Consider the following 20,640-nt stretch of genomic DNA (forward strand, 5'->3'; position numbering starts at 1 on the left):
AGATATAACAAATAAAAGCACCATGTTATTGTATCACACTACCTTTCACAACGGATACATCACTACAGATATGCAATGGAAAATGAGGGTTAATTGTAAATCTAGTACTTACATTGAAAATATTATCCAGTAGTTAAAGGGTTACTCAAATTATCACTGTATTTGCATATAAAGTTAACAGGACCTTTAAATAAGAACACAGCTTGGGACAGAAAATATGATGATGGATGGAGGTAGAGGGCGGTTGGTGATTTTGCATAATTGATAATAACAGCTCTTCAGGAGCTGAGAGGGAGGGTGATGAAGGTAAGCAGGTAACTGCTGTATACAAATGAATGGACTGGAGAGAGCAGAGTGGGATATTAGGCTCTATATCCTCTCCTGGTACGAAATTACTGAACACACTGGACCGGGGTCCTAGCAGATAATAGTGACTGAGCACAATGGAAACCAGCTGTACACTATGAAAGATAACAGCTGTCATAGCAGGAGAATGACAGCAGACAAAAAAAGCAAGTCCATAACAAACTTGTTTATTTTCATGTTGTCCAACTAATTAGGTAATTTATACACTTGAGAATACTATGAAAGATAAAAGCTGTCATTGCATTAGAATGACAGCAGATAAAAGCAAGCCAATTGCAGACTTGCTTATTTTCATGTTGTCCAAGCAATTTAAAGACTTTAAACCTTTTTTAAGGAAAAGAAGCAAATATTCAGTGACCAAAATGGTGAAACTGTAGTTCATTGTTAGAAGGGTTTGTTACACTTAGTAAATAGCAAGGCCGTTATTCATCAAAGCAAATATGCCGGAATTCTAGTGTAAATCGATTTGAAAAGTTGTCACATTTTTAGGCAAAGTGGAGTTGCGCAAATATTTTGCAACTTTTGGCATTTTCATGCCAGTTTTGCCTAGTTCCACCAAAATGGATGGAGTTGGAGTGTGATCGGGAGCAATGTCACAGCTTGCCTAAATCATATGAAGCTGAGATGTTCCTTACACAAGAAATTTTACTCCAGTCCATGAACTTTCAGAGGAGCCTGATTCATTAAGAGGCATGAACTTCTTAGTGAAGCAAGAGTGTCTAACTTCAACACGTCCTCTCATCAAGACAAGCGTGAACATCACCGGTTTTGATAAATAGGGCATAAATTTCAATTGAAACGTGTGAAGACCAGAAATTGGTGAAAACCCATAAAAGGATAGAATGTCTAACTGCAACGAGATGCAGAAGAATTTTTTTTCCAAATTGAAAAAAAAAGACAAATTCAATATGACATATGGAAAAAAAAGAACAATGACATTTAATTTATGCAAAAGTTATAATTTATAATCCAGATGGAACTTGGCAAATGCCAACTAAATTGGACAAAGTGTGGAGCAAGCTGTTAGAACTTGCCTTTTGATTTCCAGAGTTGAAGCATAATGTTTCACTAATGATACAGTCAATTTAGCCCCATGCTGAACGTCTGTCATGATGTCTGTGTATTTTGAAGAAGTGCAGTGTTATTATACTATGCTCATTACGTGGATTTTTCTGAAGAACTAGCAACATTCAGTCTCATTTCTTTTCCAAAGTAAATCGCACTAATTTTAATTAAAAAGGAAATTATCATTTAATGTAAATCCTATAGAATATCTAAGCAATGAATCATACATTACAGTATACATTTTGGGTTCTGCTTAAAGGGAACCTGTCATATGTAAAAATGCTATTAACCTGCATATAGTTAGGTCCAGAAATATTTGGACAGTGACACAATTTTCGCGAGTTGGGCTCTGCATGCCACCACATTGGATTTGAAATGAAACCTCTACAACAGAATTCAAGTGCAGATTGTAACGTTTAATTTGAAGGTTTGAACAAAAATATCTGATAGAAATTGTAGGAATTGTACACATTTCTTTACAAACACTCCACATTTTAGGAGGTCAAAAGTAATTGGACAAATAAACCAAACCCAAACAAAATATTTTTATTTTCAATATTTTGTTGCAAATCCTTTGGAGGCAATCACTGCCTTAAGTCTGGAACCCATGGACATCACCAAACGCTGGGTTTCCTCCTTCTTAATGCTTTGCCAGGCCTTTACAGCCGCAGCCTTCAGGTCTTGCTTGTTTGTGGGTCTTTCCGTCTTAAGTCTGGATTTGAGCAAGTGAAATGCATGCTCAATTGGGTTAAGATCTGGTGATTGACTTGGCCATTGCAGAATGTTCCACTTTTTTGCAGAAAAAGAAAAAGCTCGCTTAATACACGGAATGTGTCTCTAAAATCACGAGTTGGTACTGCAATGTGCTGGGCACTACAAAGGCTTATATGAAATATTTAATTCTTCAACTTTCACTGCGTTTGACTAGAAGGGTGTTTTCCAGAAACTAAATTGTCACTGCACCCATAGGTGTATTACCTGAGGGGTGTAATTTTCAAAATGTGGTCAATTGAGGGGTTTTGTGCTGTTTTGGAACATAGAGGCTCTGCAAATGAAGTCCACAAGCTATACTGGGAAAAACTGCTCAAAAAGTCAAATAGTGCTCCTTCCCTTTTGAGCCTCACCGTGTAGCCAAACAGTACTGTACAGCAACATGTGGGGTATTGCCATGTTCAGAAGAAATTGTCTAATACATTACTGAGCCTTTTTTTTACATATTCCCCTTGTGAACATTAGAAATCTGGGCTTAAAATGACATTATAGTGTTAAAAATGTAATATTTTTTTCTTCCCCACCAAATAGTATAAATTTTGAGACACACCTGAGGTGTCAAGATGGTCAATTCACCCCTATTTCAATTTATTCAAGAATGTACTTTGTAAAATGGGGTCACTTATTGGGGGTCTACTTTTTGGGCTCTGCCAATATGACATTGGCCCCTCTCAAATCATTCCCGCAAAATCTGAGCTCCAGTATGGTACTCCTTCCCTTCAAGTTTTGAAATGTTTCTCAAAACGAACTTAGAAGAAATTGTGTATCAAATTGTATGGTCCATTTTCTCCTATTACCCTTTTGAAAATTAAAACTTTAGGGCCCAATCAACATTTCAGTGGAAAAAATGGCAATTTAACAGGTTTGTTTGTGATTTGTGAGGGGTTTCTGTTGCTTTGGAATGTCAGGGGACCTTCAAATATGACATGGTGTCAGAAATCTATTCCAGCCAAAATGGCACCCCTTCTCTTTCGAGCCCTGCAGTGCACCCAAAAAGTTGTTTTCCATTAAAAATGGGGCATGGGCGGACATATAATTAGTGCAGCCGATGCAGTTGCACACGGGTCCAAGAGGTTGGGGAGCCCATGTCTACATCCAAAGTAGGTGGAATTGAGCTTTTTGATGAAGTTTTAGGATACAAAGGGCCCATATATTAGTATTATTATACAGGGGCTCTTCTCGGTCTGTGTCTGCCAGTGACATGGGGTATAGTGAATTTATTCCTGTTACCCTTGTGAAAATAAAAAATTTGGAGCCAATAGAACATAAATGTAATTTTTTATTTTCACTGCTTCCCTTCAGAGATCTGCTGTTCGCCCAAACAATAGTTTTCCACCATGTATGGGGTATCAAGAAATTGCATATCAAATTATATGGTGAATTTTCTTCTTATACCCTTGTAAAAAAAAAATTGGAGCTAAAACAACATTTCTGTGGGAAAAAATATATTTTTATTTTCCCAAATCAACATGATAAAATTCCAGCCAATCTTGTGCTCCAAAAGTCTAATGGTGCTTCTTTCCTTCCAAGATGTGTTGTGTGCCCAAACAGTAGTTTTCTACCACATATGGGGTATTAGTGTACTCAGGAAAACTTGCACAACAAATTGTATGGTGCGTTTTCTCCTGTTACCCTTGTGAAAATGCAAAATCTGGGGCTAAACAACATTTTTGTGGGACAAATATGATTTTTTATATTCTCAATACAACATTATAAAATTATGTGAAGCACCTGGAGGTTCAAGACAATTGTGCTTTGAAAAATTCAAATAGTGCTCCTCCACTTCCAAGCCCTGCGGTGCACCCAAACAGTAGTTTTCCACCACATATGGGGTATCTGCCTACTCAGCAGACATTGCACAACAAATTATGGCCAGATTCTCTTGTTACCCTTGTGAAAATGAAAAAAATTGGGGTTAAATCAACATTTATGTGGTAAAAATGTATTTTTTTCATTTTCAGGGCTCATTGTTATAAAATGCTGTGAAGCACTTGTGGGTTAAGCTGATCAATAAACCTCTAGATAAAATCCTTGGAAGGTATAGTTTCCAAAATGGGGAGACTTGTGGGGGATTTCCACTATTAGGCCTATTAGCGGATCTTCAAATGCGACATGGTATCCGTTATCTATTCCAGGCACTTTTGTGCTCCAAAAGCCAGATAGCGCTCCTTCTGTTCCAAGACCTGTCATGTGCCCAAACAGTAGTTCTCTACCACATATGAGGTTTTGATGTACTAAAAAAAAATTGCACAACAAACTTTATAGTGTATTTTCTCATGTTACCCTTTGTAAAACTACAAAAATCAGGACTAAAGTAACATTTTTGTGGGAAAAAATAACATTTTCATTTCTCTCTTCCACATAGTTTTAGTTCATGTGAGGCACCTGAAGGGTTAATAAACTTCTTGGATGTGGTTTTGAGCCGTGTGAGGTGTGCAGTTTTTAGAATGGTCTCACTTTTGGGTATTTTCTGTCACCTAGGCCTCACAAAGTCACTTCAAATGTGATGCGGTCCCTAAAAAAATGGTTTTGTAAACCTTGTCGTAAAAAATGAGACATTGCTGATAAATACTTAACTCTTCCACTTCCTAATGAAAAAAATATGTTTAAAAAAATTGTACTGATGTTATTTATTAACATGTTTGTGTGAGAACTCTCTGATTTAAGGGTATAAAAATTTAAAGTTTGAAAATTGTAAAATTTTTAAAATTTCCAATATTTTCACACATAAATGCAAAAAATATCATCCTAAATTTACAAGTGACATGAAGTTTAATATCAGATATAAAAAAAACAATCTCAGGCTATGTGCCCACGTGTGCGCTCTGCACCGTAGTGTACAAGGTCCGCTTCAGAGCGCAGCTGAAAAGCTCCGTTCTGAAGCGCCTGGTGCCTGCAGAATTAGTGCGCTCTGAATGCTGCATCTCCCTATAGACAGCATGCAAAAAGAATGTCACTTCTTAGAACACAGCGATTTGGCAGCAGCCGAATCGCTGCGTTCTAATACGCCACGTGGGCATGGGTTAGGCACAATCTTCATAGATTGTGCTGGGGACGCAGGACACATGCAGTTACGCTGCAGTGCAGATCGCAGCGTAACTGCATGAAAATACGCTACGTGGGCATAGAGCCTCAGACTCGTTGGAATTCATTGTAGTGTTCCACAGTTATAATCTCATAAAGTGACACTGGTCAGAATTGAAAAAAATTGGTCTGGTAAGGAAGGTGAAAACAGGCTCTTTAGTGAAGGTGTTAAATGGATTATCTGAAAGTTCTCTTTTTTTTCATGGGGCGGAGCATTTTCCTGCCTGTTCTGCCTTATAAGGATTTGTCCCGAATCAGAGACCACACTCCTGGCAACTCCAGAGACTTTTCCTGTTTCTTGTAATGTCACATAGAGTAGATCCTTCTCTTTTGCTCTGCTCTGTCGAGAGGGCATCATTGAGGATACTGTGCAATTGTAAAGGGGTGACAGTGGCCAGAAAACCTACCTGACGACCTAGCTTCATTTTCTGGTGGGAAGGTGGGTTGGGGTGGAGTTCCATAGTTCACCACTAGAGGGCACATATTTGAGTTCAGGGGGGAAGGGATTAGCTCAGAGGAGATAGGGAAGGGGCACAAGTGAGAGGTGAGAGGAAAGCAGCAAAGTAGTGAAGCTGACAAGGAAGAAGGCGGCTGCAGAGAGACTGGAGTAGAGGGCAATTGGATCCTGATGCAGAGAAGGCCACCTTGTTGACTTGAGGACTGGCGGATAAAGACAGGGATGCAGCAGGCATTGGGCTGAGTCCTAGGGATGACCACTGTGTAGGAATGCTGAAAAACCACGGGAAGTGGGAAATTAGTATGGCAAGAGCACCCGTATCCACAGGGAGAAGGGCTGGTAATCCAGAAGACCGGTGTAATTCTCTGACATCTGAGGTGATGAGAATGGCGTGGAAATGTATGTCGTGCCTGGTGAAGAAATTGTGTCTTTCCTCTGGAAAAGAAGGTGTTTATAAAGCCATTAAATTACGACTGTTGAAAGAACAACTGGAGTCTGCCTCTAATTTGGTGGGATGGGAGGCTGCCACAAAGGTAACAGAAATACAGCCTGTGGCAGCAGGTCCCACACCGGCATCAACATCCCCACATCCCCTGTTTTATGAAGAGAGGCGGTCGAGGACACGACTACTACCCTAGCCTCGTCCGGTCCTTCATAATTGACAGCTGGCTTCCCGCTGTCTAACTAGAGTAGCAATGGGAACTACAGGAGTTAGCAACTATGGTTTGGTTTGATTAATATCCCAAACCAGAATGAAGCTATAGAAATCAATATCTCATTAAAATAATTTTTATTTCAAATATCAAAATTTAATACATACAATAATAAAATTTCCAAAAGGAGTTCCACTTAAATACAGCAAGGGACAGATTAATTACATTGTTACAGATTTAATCATGCGCATTGCCCCTTGTGACAGTCCTAGGATTGTCATAACGGACAATTCGCATGAATTACATGTACACGTTATGCACAGTAATAATTTTATAATATTTTTATAAGTATTATATTAATTTTTATCAATATTCACGTCACAATAATATACTGTGATTTTTACATATATATTTATTGGTTTTTGAATGATTCATCTGTAACTTGGTATCCATATGTGCCATAATTTATTTTATGTGGCATGTATGGATGATGTATACGGATATTTATTCATATATATATTTTTCTCACAATAGATTATAATAATGAAGGATTTTTTTTATATGTATATGGTGATTCATCTGTAACTTGGTATCCATATGCGCCATAATTTACATAATGTGGCATGTATGGATGATGTATGCGGATATTTATTCATATATATATTTTTTCTCACAATAGATTATAATAATGAATGATTTTTTATATGTATATCTTCAGTGAAAGAATTTATTTTACTGTCACTTTAATACACAATTTTTCACTAATAATATTCACTATCTGTGACTGACTCCCAACAATCACTGTTTTAATATGTATATAATATATTGGTTGTATAATTCTATAATTATATATGAAGTTTCTTATGTGGATTTTATATGCTTCATATTGTATTCGTGCCGATGATGGGATATATACTTTATTGTATACACTTTCTATAATGATGCCCTAATATGCCTATGATCTAGTACGGATATAAATGACAGACTCTCTATTAACATGTATCCTATTATGTAAATAAATTAGCGTGGATAGGGTAATCATATGTAGATTGTACGAAATCCAGATGGGAGCACTTTTTTCTAAATGTTTGAATATCCACACTTAGTCTCATGATGCCGACATTGCCTCCTGTGCTGAGCGCGTGTTTTTGGCTGCGGTGCTATTACCTCTGATCAGTGATATAATATGACACTACGGGGCCTCCGTTGTCTGCTGACTAATGGAACGCAGCGTGCGTCTCACTTCACTGACTGGAGGTGATTTATCCATCTAGCCCCGTGACCTGAACTATGCGCCGCAATGCACAGCTGTAGGCAATGCCGACATATAGGAGACACACTATAAAAAGACCATAGTCTCACCCAAACACACACGCCCCCCGAAGAAGAAAAGGCGAAACATGTTGGGGTGACGGGACGTGGAGGGATTTAAGTAAGTACTGTGCAGGTTTTTATGCCTTCCATGTGTTCACGGTGAATACGGCTGGTCCGTCACTTATATCAGGAAGTAGCGTGTATCCTGCACTTTGCACTTAAGTAGCAATAAAGCTGTCAACCTTGGGTGATCTAAACACTATAGGTTACTAGTCTGTTTGAATATATGCATGATGAGTGACTACAGGGAATTGTGGAGCCTGAGTATCTCTGGGGAAACTTCAGCAATGTGAACCATATTAAATAAATTATAAGCACTTGTTTCATACAATTTGGTGAATAATTATACAAAAATAAGCACTTTATACATAGTGAAGTTTATTATTTATTTTACACACCTTATTATATGGCTATTTATTAATTGTTTGAATTGATGGTTCACGTGGTTGAAATGAATTTAACCAGAGGTATTTATGCGTATCTATATATATACTAACTATATGCATATTTAATTATATTTATAGAACAGACTGATCACTCACCAGGGATATGTATTATTAAACAATCTATTAAAATCTATGTATATGTATAATTAATATATATTCCTCATTAACCCCTCATGTCCCTTGCTGTATTTAAGTGGAACTCCTTTTGGAAATTTTATTATTGTATGTATTAAATTTTGATATTTGAAATAAAAATTATTTTAATGAGATATTGATTTCTATAGCTTCATTCTGGTTTGGGATATTAACCCCTTCAGCCCCCGGGCACTTTCCGTTTTTGCGTTTTTATTTTTTGCTCCCCTTCTTCCGAGAGGCGTAACTTTTTTATTTTTCCATCAATCTTGCCATATGAGGGCTTGTTTTTTGCGGGACGAGTTGTACTTTTAAATGAAACCATAAGTTTTACCATATAGTGTACTGGAAAATGGCAAAAAAATTCCAAGTGCGGAAAAATTGCAAAAAAACTGGGATTGTACAATAGTTTTTGGGATATTTTATTCACCGTGTTCACTATATAGTAAAACTGATGTGTGGGTATGATGCCTCAGGTCGGTGCGAGTTTGTAGACACCAAACATGTATAGGTTTACTTGTATCTAAGGGGTTAAAAAAAATTCACAAGCTTGTCCGAAAAACGTGGCGCACGTTTTGCGCCATTTTCCAAAACCCGTAGCGTTCTCATTTTTCAGGATCTGAGGCTCAGTGATGGCTTATTTTTTGCGTCTTGACCTGACGTTCTTAACGGTACCATTTTTGCGCAGATGCTACGTTTTGATCGCCTGTTATTGCATTTTGCGCAAAATTTGCGGCGACCAAAAAATGTAATTTTGGCGTTTGGAATTTTTTTGCCGCTACGCCGTTTACTGATCAGATTCATTGATTTTATATTTTGATAGATCGGGCATTTCTGAACGCGGCGATATCAAATATGTGTGTATTTTTTATTTTTTTAACCCTTTAATTTTCAATGGGGTGAAAGGGGGGTGATTTGAACTTTTAGGTTTTTTTATTTTTTTTTAATTTTTTAAAACTTTTTTTTTTACTTTTTTTTTTTATTTTACTAGTCCCCCTAGGGGGCTATAGCGATCAGCAATCTGATCGCTCTGCACTATCTGCAGATCTCAGCTACAGAGCTGAGAACTGCAGATTTGCTGCTTCACTTTCAATGCCGGCTGTATTCCGGCATTGAGAGGAAGTGACTCATGTTAGCCACAGGCGTCATCACATGACCCTGTGCTACCATGGCAACCGCCGAAAGTCACGTGATCATGTCACGTGACTTCCGGCGGGGGCGGGGTAAGTCACTGTAATGGCGGCACCCATATACATATCGCTGCCAAGACTTTGGCAGCGAAATGTAAGGGGTTAATGGCCGCGGGTGGAAGCGATTCCACCCGCGGCTAGCAGGCACACATATCAGCTGTTGATAACAGCTGATATGTGCGCCGATCGCCGCCGCCCGCCGGCGGCAGGGGGCGGGGCTTACCGGAAAACGATCCATGACGTATCTAGTACGTCATGGGTCGTTAAGGGGTTAATCAAACCAAACCATAGTGTTTTGTATTGATGTTTTGAAGCTGAACCACTTTGTGGGGAAATAAAATGTATATGGGCACATGGTAAATGAAATAATTGTTAATTCTGTTTATGACAGCCCGCTTTTGAAATGGATTTACAAGCCAAACTTACCTCTTGGCAATCCAAAGCTACAAATATTTTCAGTAGGAGTTCTACTTATACAACTACTAACCCGTCTCTCTCATCAAAGGAGCTTACAAAGAAATACAGGAATTTAATGTTCAAACAAACCAAAATATGGTGGACGAAAACATCCATGGAAAATTATTGGGACCAAAAAATTGTACCACGAGGCTTGAGGATACAGATTTATCCCACATTCGATTTAGAGGATGACGTATTGATTAAACGATGGATGGAAGCAGCAAATACGTGTTCACTAGAATTTATTAAGATCATAATTGACAAAAACTCTGCTACTCTCCAAAAGCTTGAGGAGGAAATAAAGAATCTGCAGGAGAGCATTAAAGGAGAAATGGATGAGGATGCTTTTAAGGAATTTTCAGTCTCTATGACTAAGGATTCTGAAAAATGGGAGAAAAACATCAGTGCTAGTAAAGCATCTAAATACCAGAGAGATATCTCGGATTTTGAGAAAAATAATATTTTTCATTGGCAAACTCGTAAAAATAAAGAAGGAACTAAGAGAGGTTCTGTTACATCCGCATCCTCCATCTCTGACAATGAAACAGCATCCCTTACCTCTGAGATCCCTAAAAAACGGAAAATGCAAGGAAAACAACCAATGAACAAGAGGCAATACAACATTTTTGACAGAGAGGTTGGAATGAATTTGAGAGATCGACCTAAGGTAATTAACCTTTCTTCATATGTGCTTTCTCAAACACATATTACATTGCTAGAAAAAGGTTTTTCATTCTCTCCTTCTTCCTCACCAGACCTCTTTACAACAATAAAAGATCTGCACCTCTTTGGACGAAAGCTTTTATTCAAAAGAATCTTTGCAAAATCTGATGATACGATACCATTTGACACCAAAGAGGAAATTGAAGCAGTAGAAATACTACAACAACTCGCTGATGAAAGCGTAGAACCCTCAGTAAGTAAATTTCCAATGTCCCTGATTAATAAATCTAAAAAATTTCCATCTCTTAGTTCAGTACCTGCTATAGATGTATTTATTAAAGTTGTTTCAGGGGAATTGGAAAAACAATTTGAAAATAGAGGAGTGTCTAATCTCAGCAAAAAAGAGAGGACTGCTCTTTTAGAACTTCAGACATGGCATGATATACAATTCAAGCCCGCTGATAAAGGGGGAAATGTCGTTTTATGGCCTAATGAATTATATATGAAGCAGGCACATAAACAACTAAATGATAGAAAATGTTATACCAAATTGAGATACAACCCCCTGGCTGAATTCAAAAATGAACTCCTCCACATTTTAACTCAGGCATATGAAGAGGGGACAATTCCTAAGAAAATGGTGGATGTCATTACGGAATTACATCCAAGATTACCCACCCTGTACCTGATACCTAAAATACATAAAAACATCAATGACCCTCCAGGGAGACCAATTGTATCAGGCAAGGGTGGACTTTGTGAAATTATCTGTTCCGTAATTGACTTCTTCTTAAAACCATTGGTAGTTGAATTACCATCGTATATCAGAGACACCACATCGGTCCTTTGTCAGTTAGATGATCTACAACTAGATAAGAATATGATATTAGTGACGGCCGATGTGGAGTCTCTATATACTTCTATCAGACATCAGGATGGCATCAAAGCAGCGGAACTCTTTCTCAATCATAGTACGTTAGAGAAACCAATGGTTGGATTAATTTTGACCCTTTTGGAATTCATATTGACACATAATGTTTTCACTTTTGATCAAAATATCTACAAACAAATTCAAGGGACAGCTATGGGGGCATCATGTGCCCCATCCTATGCAAATTTGTTTATGGGAGCATGGGAAAGAGGAATATTTTTCAACAAGGACATCCCGGGTATTAAGAATATACATCATTGGAATGCATTGCATGGGTGGAAAACGCAGAAAAACGCAGGAAAGAATTGACATGTCCATTTTTTTTTTCAAGCTCAAAAACGCAGCTTAAAAAAACAGTTGTGTGACAGCAAAAATGAAAACTCATAGACTTTGCTGGGGAAGCAAAGTCATGCAGTTTTGAGGCCAAAAACGCACCCGAAAAACGCGCAAAAACGCCGCGAAAAACGCACTGTGCGCACATAGCCTAAATGATTTTATTGTGAAGAAGCTAAGAGATGTGTACAACGAGCATACATAAGATTAAATCCACTGGTAGGTGACATAAATGACATTATTTCTATCATGACGAAGGTCTTCACCCACTCTAATATTAATGTAATATCCTAAGGAAAAGACATCAATTTTAAAAACAAGGATAAACACTTTATATCTGGCTATGATAGAAAGATGTCCCAATGCATAGTGCACCACGTCCTATGGTCCGATTAAACTAACATTGAACTGTTTGGCCATATTGACCATCGTTACATTTGCAGGAAAAGAGAGAAACATTGAAGTCTAAGAACACGAACCCAACTGTGAAACACGGGGGTGGCAGGTTCATGTTGTGAGGTTGTTTTGCTGCAGGAGTGACTGGTGCACTTCACAAAATAGATGACATCATGAGAAAAGAAGATTATGTGGCAATACTGAAGCAACATCTCAAGACATTAGCCAGGAACTTAAAGCTTGCCGGAAATGGGTCTTCCAAACGAACAATGACCCAAAGAAAATTGCCAAACTAGTTACAAAAAGGCTTAAGGACAACAAAGTTTATGTTTTGGAGTGGCCATCAAAAAGCCCTGATCTCAATCCGATTGAAAATAAAATTTATGGGCAAAGCTGAAAAGACAACCTACAAATATGGCTGCTACACAAGTTCTGTCAGGAGGAATGGGCCCAAATTCCTACAAACTATTGTGAGAAGCTTGTGGAAGGATATCCAAAATATTTGACCGAAGTCATACAGTTTAAGGGCAATGGTACCAAATACTAATGAAATGTATGTAAACTTTTGACTTTGCAGAAAGTAATAAAAATGCCTTAAAACATTCTCTATCTCTCTCTCTCATTATTCTGGCATTTGGCAAATATAAATAACTTTGGTTCCTAATTGACTTAAAATGGGAAAGGTTATTTCATGTCAGATAGTGAGAAAAACATGCAGATGTGGTTTTTTATATAGTGTATGTAAACTTCTGGTTTCAACTGTATATAAAACAGATGATCAGGATAGGAGATAAAATCCCATACACAAAAAGGGAAGTGCCAATCTATTGTGGACTGTTATATATTCTAAATACATGTTACATGACAATATACCCATAACATTCCAAAATGAATAAAACGATGCAAATGCTTGAATTATGATAAAATTTATAGAAATCATATGGGCAACAAAAAACAGACTGTCCTAGGCAGCCAAAACCATGACTGCACTGATATAGTAAAAATGTATCCAGAAAAGTGCAAGTGCTATTGATATAAGTTAAAAATTGATAAAGATACCACATATTATGTAGGCAGCCAGGAAGCAGGACGTCCTGCATAGCAATGTCTTATCGTAGGCATATATTGTCTATACAATATCAATATTTTGTAAATAAGGGCCTATCAGATGGCAAGGTGAGCTTGAAATTTAGCCTGTTGGTAGTTAAGTTAATGTAAAGAGCCAGAGCAGGCACAGAGGGATTAACAATAGCATATAAGCAAGGTCATAAGTAAAAAGTGAGAAACAGCGTATATGCAGAAACTTCACTACATGGATAAATAGAGGCAGGATATACCTTAAAATAGTGTAACAGTCCATAAGATCAGATAGCCTCCAACCCGACATGCCTTTCAGCTGGGGCCTGTGTCAGGGGATGTATTAATACTTCAAAACTTAGAGAATTTCTTTTTAATAAATAAATTGGTGAGTCAGGGAGTGTGGTGGAGTCTTTATTCACCTAAACTATTTTTTTTGTGAGTGTGTCTTTTAACTGTACACTTGCCAGTTTAGCAATGGGGGTGTCTGGTAGAAGCCTATCCATAACTAATCCCTGGGCTTGATGCAAGCTGTTAATAGCCCTCAGTCCAGTACACCACTGCGCAACCAGCTCTGTCCTCACCTATTGTACCATCACCCATTCCCTGTAGACTGTGAGTGTTACGGTTGCTGTGGCTCTGGAGACTATGTTCGGATTTCTTGCTACTGCACATGTGCAAGCGCTGGAGACTAAGTCCTATCTTGGAGCCATTGCACATGTGCGGGTGACATCATCGCTGACACGAGGTCACATGTCTCTGACACCTTCTAAGCTGATTGGCCGCTGGTCATGTGCTTGTGACGTTTTGCTCGGTGATAGGCCAGCGTGACGTCATTCCTGTCGTTCTGGCAGCGGATTGGCTCTGGTGTCCTCCATCTTGGATGTGGCACAGAGTCTATATAAGACCCTGACGCACGCCGCCCGGCGCTCAGTCCTCTTGGTTCATGCATGAGGGTAGACGCCCTGTGCACGTTCCTCTAGGCATCTCTCTGTCTATGTTAGGTGAGCGCTACCGGCAGGGTAGCGTTCTTACACCTTACAGCTTCAGCTGGAGTCCGTATCCTTACCTCTTAGTGGAGCGGACATAGGCAGGTGCCTGAGGCACATGGTCCAGCTGGGCCTTGTGATTCTACTCGTAGGTGGACGTTGCCGCTAGGGTAACGTTCCTTATACTGCGTCTGGCAGTTGTTCGTATCCTCGCACACTAGGGAAGCGAATAGAGGTAGGAGCTTTGTGCGGCTTATGCTGCTGTCCGTCTATTTTGCACCACTAGAAGAGCGGACCTAGGCAGGTGCCATATCTAGTGGTTCGTGTCCTCGCACACTAGTGGAGCGAACGCAGGTAGGAGCTTTGTGCGGCTTACGCTGCTGTCCGTCTCTTTTGCACCACTAGAAGAGTGGACCTAGGCAGGTGCCATATCTAGTGGTTCGTGTCCTCGCACACTAGTGGAGCGAACGCAGGTAGGAGCTTTGTGCGGCTTACGCTGCTGTCCGTCTCCTGGCACCACTAGAGGAACGGACCTAGGTAGGTGCCATTTCACACTCACTGCTTTTGTCTCTGTGATCATTAACAGAGATCATTCCACACACCCTCCAAGTAAGGGAGGAATTGCCTTATTTACTAATTATATTCCTCTGTGAGTTTAACAGAGGTATTGCACTCTGCCATAGTCTGCAGCAGAGTCTGCCATAGTCTGCAGCAGAGTCTGCACGGTGGACCCTGACTGTCTGATATTCCTTTAGGTTTTATTATCAGACAGCCCCCCGTAACATTAGGACTGAGCCAAGGGTCTGGCAGTTATGGCAGAATATCAGCAGTTACACCGTTACATACAAGTACTTGAGTCGCGGCTCAAGAGTATAGAGGATAAACCTCAGACCATGGTGACATCTGCACATGATCCTCGACTTGCTCTGCCAAACAGATATTCTGGCGATGCCAGATCATGTCGTGGTTTCATTAGTCAGTGTCAGATACACCTAGAGGTCAACTCTTCTCGCTTCTCTACGGAGAGGTCCAGAGTAGGCTTTATCATCTCCTTACTTCAGGACAAAGCCTTAGAATGGGCGACTCCCCTATGGGAGCGCTCTGATGTGGTTACTCTGAGACATCAAGACTTTCTTGATGCTCTTAAGGCGGTATTCATGGGTCCGCAGGTTAGCCATGATGCGGCCCTGAGACTGTTAGATCTATCTCAGGGTTCGTTATCCACTAGTTCTTATGCCATTGATTTTAGAACTCTGGTGGCAGAATTAGATTGGCCAGAGAAGGTGTTGATTCCTATCTTCTGGAGAGGGTCGGCAGGCTATGTCAAGGATGCTTTTGCTACTCGTGAGGTCCCTGCTTCTCTGGAGGACTTGATCACAGTAGCAACGAGGATCGACGTACGCCATAGGGAACCTAGACTCGAGGTCTCTTCCTCACGTCCTAAGCATCGAGCTATTCCAGTTGTTGAGGCTCCACTACCATCTTCCTCAGCATCGGAAACATATCCCACTCCTATGGAGTTAGGTCATACGTAGTCCAGACTGCGCAAGTCTGGTCCTCCTACATGTTACGTATGTCGTCAGGCTGGGCACTATGCCAACAAGTGTCCTAGCCGTCAGGGAAACTCCCAGGCCTAGTAACCATTAGAGGGGGGTTACTAGAGACGCTTTCCGCACCCTCTAAGTGTAGTATCCCAGGTCAGCTCTCATTCTCTGAGAATACATGGCCTATTATGGCTTTTGTGGATTCCGGAGCTGACGGGACTTTTGTGTCTTCAGGATTTGTAAAGAGACACAATATTCCCTCTATCATGTTAGAGGCGCCTATTCCTGTCCGTGTTGTTAATGGGACTATGTTGTCTGACTCTATTACATTGAGGACAGTTCCCTTGCGCCTTTCCCTGTCTCAGGGTCACACAGAGGAGATTTCTTTTCTTGTTTTGCCTGAGGGTAAAGACGACGTTCTTCTGGGTCTCCCATGGCTTCGGACTCATGCTCCTCTAATTGACTGGGAGTCCGACAGCATTATTAGTTGGGGTTCGAAATGTCAATCCCGATGTCTTCCCTTACCACATAAGGTCGTTGCGGTTGCATCAACTGATCTCTCTCCCATACCTACACCCTATTTGGATTTCGCTGACGTGTTCTCCAAACAGGGTGCTGAGGTTCTTCCACCCCATAGGCCATATGACTGCGCCATAGACCTTATCCCAGGTTCAGTTCCACTGAAGGGCAGGGTTTACCCCGTCAATACCTGAGTCAGAGGCCATGTCGACCTATATAAGAGAGAGTTTAGAGAAGGGGTTCATTCGGAAGTCTGTCTCTCCCGCGGGAGCTGGGTTTTTCTTTGTTCGGAAGAAAGAGGGTGATTTACGTCCCTGCATATATTACAGGGGTCCCAACGCAATCACAATAAAGAACAAATACCCGTTACCTTTAATTTCGGAGCTCTTTGACAGACTGAGGGGAGCTCAGGTTTTTACGAAGTTAGATCTGCGGGGTGCGTATAACTTGGTACGAATTCGAGAGGATGACGAATGGAAGACCGCTTTTAACACCCGAGACGGTCACTATGAATACCTCGTCATGCCTTTTGGTTTATGTAATGCACCTGCAGTATTTCAGGACTTCGTAAACGATGTGTTCAGGGATTTACTGTTATCCTCCGTCGTGGTGTATCTGGACGACATCCTGATTTTTTCTCCTGATCTGGAGACTCATCGTCAGGATATCGTTCGTGTCCTTTCCCGTTTAAGGGAGCACGCATTGTTTGCTAAACTCGAAAAATGTGTATTCGAGCAGTCATCCTTGCCTTTTTTGGGTTACATTATCTCACAAGAGGGTCTGGCTATGGATCCTGCGAAGCTCTCTGCTGTCCTGGAATGGTCCGAACCTCATTCCTTGAAGGCGGTGCAACGCTTCTTAGGATTCATAAATTATTACAGGCAGTTCATACCCCATTTCTCTACTTTGGTGGCCCTTTGGTGGCCTTGACTAAGAAAGGTGCTAATCCAAAAGTCTGGTCTACTGAAACATCCCAGGCTTTTGAGGGAGTAAAAAGACACTTTTCAACTGCTCCCGTTCTTCAAAGACCCGATGAGAATAAGCCCTTCCTCTTGGAGGTGGATGCCTCTTCAGTGGGTGCTGGTGCGGTCTTGTATCAAAAGAACGGTGCAGGTAGAAAAAGGCTGTGTTTCTTCTTTGCTAAAACCTTTTCACCGGCAGAGAGAAACTATACTATTGGGGATAGGGAACTGCTCGCCCTGTGACTAGCCTTGGAGGAGTGGTGTCACTTGCTGGAAGGAGCGAAACATCCTTTCCAGGTCTATACAGACCATAAGAATCTGACGTACTTACAAACCGCTCAGCATCTGAATCCTCGCCAAGCCTGCTGGTCCTTGTTTTTCTCCCGCTTTCACTTCTCCATCAACTATCTGTCTGGGAGTAAGAATAACAAGGCAGACGCCCTGTCTCGCTCTATGGTTTCTACCCAGGAAGAGATTGACGAACCTCGTCTTATTCTTTCCTCCAGGGTTTTTCATACGCTCTCCCCTGTGACGTTAGACCAAATCCCACCGGGGAAGACCTTTGTTCCGCCGGATCGACAGAATGATATACTGTCGTGGGCCCACACCTCAAAGGTGGGTGGGCATTTTGGTATTAGACGGACACGAAAGTTACTGGAGAGGTGGTATTGGTGGCCACACTTAGCCAGCCACGTCAAGAGATATGTCAGTTCCTGCTACTCGTGTGCTCGCAACCGCCCGTTACGGCAGAGACCGGCTGGGCTCTTGCATCCTTTACCAGTGCCAGATAGACCATGGGAGGTGGTAGGCATGGACTTTGTGGGTGATCTTCCGTGTTCACAGGGACATAGATTTGTGTGGGTCATTACGGACCATTTCTCCCGGATGGTTCATCTCGTACCGTTATCGAGAATCCCATCTTCCAGGGTACTAGCCAAACTATTCTTCAAGCATGTCTTTAGGCTTCACGGGATGCCAGATCGTATCATTTGTGATAGAGGCCCGCAATTTGCTTCCCGTTTCTGGCGAGACCTTTGTAGCCTTATGCAAATTGAGTTGAATCTCTCTTCGGCATACCATCCGGAGACCAATGGTTTGGTTGAGCGTACCAATCAATCCATGATTATATACCTTCGACACTTTGTTCCTGAGAACCACAATAACCGGTCCTCCCTCCTACCCTGGGCAGAATTTGCCCTTAACAATTCGCTGGCTGAGGCCACTGGACAGACACCGTTCGTACTCAATAATGGGCAACACCCTAGGGTACCGGTACCGTTTCCCGCTGCTGCACCTCCTCCTCTTGTGTCCGACTGGGCAACTAATGTCAGAGAGGTTTAGGATCGGACTCAAGAGTCGATCCAAGCAGCTAAGGACCGAATGAAGACGGTGTCCGATCGGTTTCGTCGCCCGGCTCCTGTCTTTTCTCCAGGGGACTTTGTGTGGCTTTCTGCAAAACACGTGAAACTTAGAGTGAGCTCTGTCAAATTTGCTCCTCGCTTCCTGGGCCCTTATGAGGTTCTTCGACAGGTAAATCCTGTAGTCTACCAATTGAAGTTACCCGTCCGTCTTAGGATCCATGGCAAATTCCATGTTTCACTGCTAAAGCCGGCTATTTTACCTCACGCTCGTGAAGTGCACTCTCCTGCCTCTGATTCCTCTCGCTCTAGCTATGAGGTACGAGCCATAGTTGGTTCTAAGATGGTTAGAGGGCGCAGGTTCTTCTTGATAGATTGGGAGGGCTACGGCCCGGAACATCGCTCTTGGGAGCCTGAGGAGGCTGTCCATGCTCCCGACTTAGTTGCCGATTACCTGCGTCGCCGGGAGGGGGGCCCTTGTGGGGGAGGTACTGTTACGGTTGCTGTGGCTCTGGAGACTATGTTCGGATTTCTTGCTACTGCACATGTGCAAGCGCTGGAGACTAAGTCCTATCTTGGAGCCATTGCACATGTGCGGGTGACATCATCGCTGACACGAGGTCACTTGTCTCTGACACCTTCTAAGCTGATTGGCCGCTGGTCATGTGCTTGTGACGCTTTGCTCGGTGATAGGCCAGCGTGACGTCATTCCTGTCGTTCTGGCAGCGGATTGGCTCTGGTGTCCTCCATCTTGGATGAGGCACAGAGTCTATATAAGACCCTGACGCACGCCGCCCGGTGCTCAGTCCTCTTGGTTCATGCATGAGGGTAGACGCCCTGTGCACGTTCCTCTAGGCATCTCTCTGTCTATGTTAGGTGAGCGCTACCGGCAGGGTAGTGTTCTTATACCTTACAGCTTCGGCTGGAGTCCGTATCCTTACCTCTTAGTGGAGCGGACATAGGCAGGTGCCTGAGGCACATGGTCCGGCTGGGCCTTGTGATTCTACTCGTAGGTGGACGTTGCCGCTAGGGTAACGTTCCTTATACTGCGTCTGGCAGTTGTTCGTATCCTCGCACACTAGGGAAGCGAACAGAGGTAGGAGCTTTGTGCGGCTTATGCTGCTGTCCGTCTCTTTTGCACCACTAGAAGAGCGGACCTAGGCAGGTGCCATATCTAGTGGTTCGTGTCCTCGCACACTAGTGGAGCGAACGCAGGTAGGAGCTTTGTGCAGCTTACGCTGCTGTCCGTCTCTTTTGCACCACTAGAAGAGCGGACCTAGGCAGGTGCCATATCTGGTGGTTCGTGTCCTCGCACACTAGTGGAGCGAACGCAGGTAGGAGCTTTGTGCGGCTTACGCTGCTGTCCGTCTCCTGGCACCACTAGAGGAACGGACCTAGGTAGGTGCCATTTCACACTCACTGCTTTTGTCTCTGTGATCTTTAACAGAGATCATTCCACACACCCTCCAAGTAAGGGAGGAATTGCCTTATTTACTAATTATATTCCTCTTTGAGTTTAACAGAGGTATTGCACTCTGCCATAGTCTGCAGCAGAGTCTGCACGGTGGACCCTGACTGTCTGATATTCCTTTAGGTTTTATTATCAGACAGCCCCCCGTAACAGTGAGCCCTCGCGGGCAGGGTCCTCTCTCCTCCCATTCCAGTCTGTTTTGTACTGTTAATGATTGTTGTGCGTATACCCTCTTTCACTTGTAAAGCGCCATGGAATAAATGGCTCTATAATAATAAATAATAATAATAATTCACACCTGACATCAATCCCAAAAGTATAACCTTGATTACCACCCACCAGGGCAATTGAGAAGATAAGGGCAAAGCACCAGAACTGGCACATTTATTTTTAGGCTGGG

The 20,640-nt window shown here is 41.9% G+C and overlaps 2 protein-coding genes across 6 annotated transcripts in view; one reads left to right on the forward strand and one right to left on the reverse strand.

The window, feature by feature from the left end:
• SLIT3 (slit guidance ligand 3) overlaps positions 1-20,640 on the reverse strand; it is an 878,603-nt gene that overhangs the window by 650,177 nt on the left and 207,786 nt on the right. The window lies entirely within an intron of this gene.
• LOC142301270 (uncharacterized) overlaps positions 7,464-20,640 on the forward strand; it is a 54,401-nt gene continuing 41,224 nt past the window's right edge. For 2 of the 4 annotated variants that reach the window (XM_075342295.1, XM_075342293.1), the window contains exons 1-3: positions 7,464-7,828; positions 9,930-10,664; positions 10,753-10,913. In XM_075342295.1, the coding sequence (XP_075198410.1) occupies positions 9,942-10,664; positions 10,753-10,770 (741 nt within the window). In that variant the 5' untranslated portion in view covers positions 7,464-7,828; positions 9,930-9,941 and the 3' untranslated portion in view covers positions 10,771-10,913. Of the gene's footprint in view, positions 7,829-9,929; positions 10,665-10,752; positions 12,854-20,640 lie in introns of those variants that run through there. The other 2 variants (XM_075342292.1, XM_075342291.1) reach the window with 2 other exon arrangements.

Source organism: Anomaloglossus baeobatrachus, chromosome 4 (assembly GCF_048569485.1).
Source record: "Anomaloglossus baeobatrachus isolate aAnoBae1 chromosome 4, aAnoBae1.hap1, whole genome shotgun sequence".
NCBI lineage: Eukaryota > Metazoa > Chordata > Amphibia > Anura > Aromobatidae > Anomaloglossus > Anomaloglossus baeobatrachus.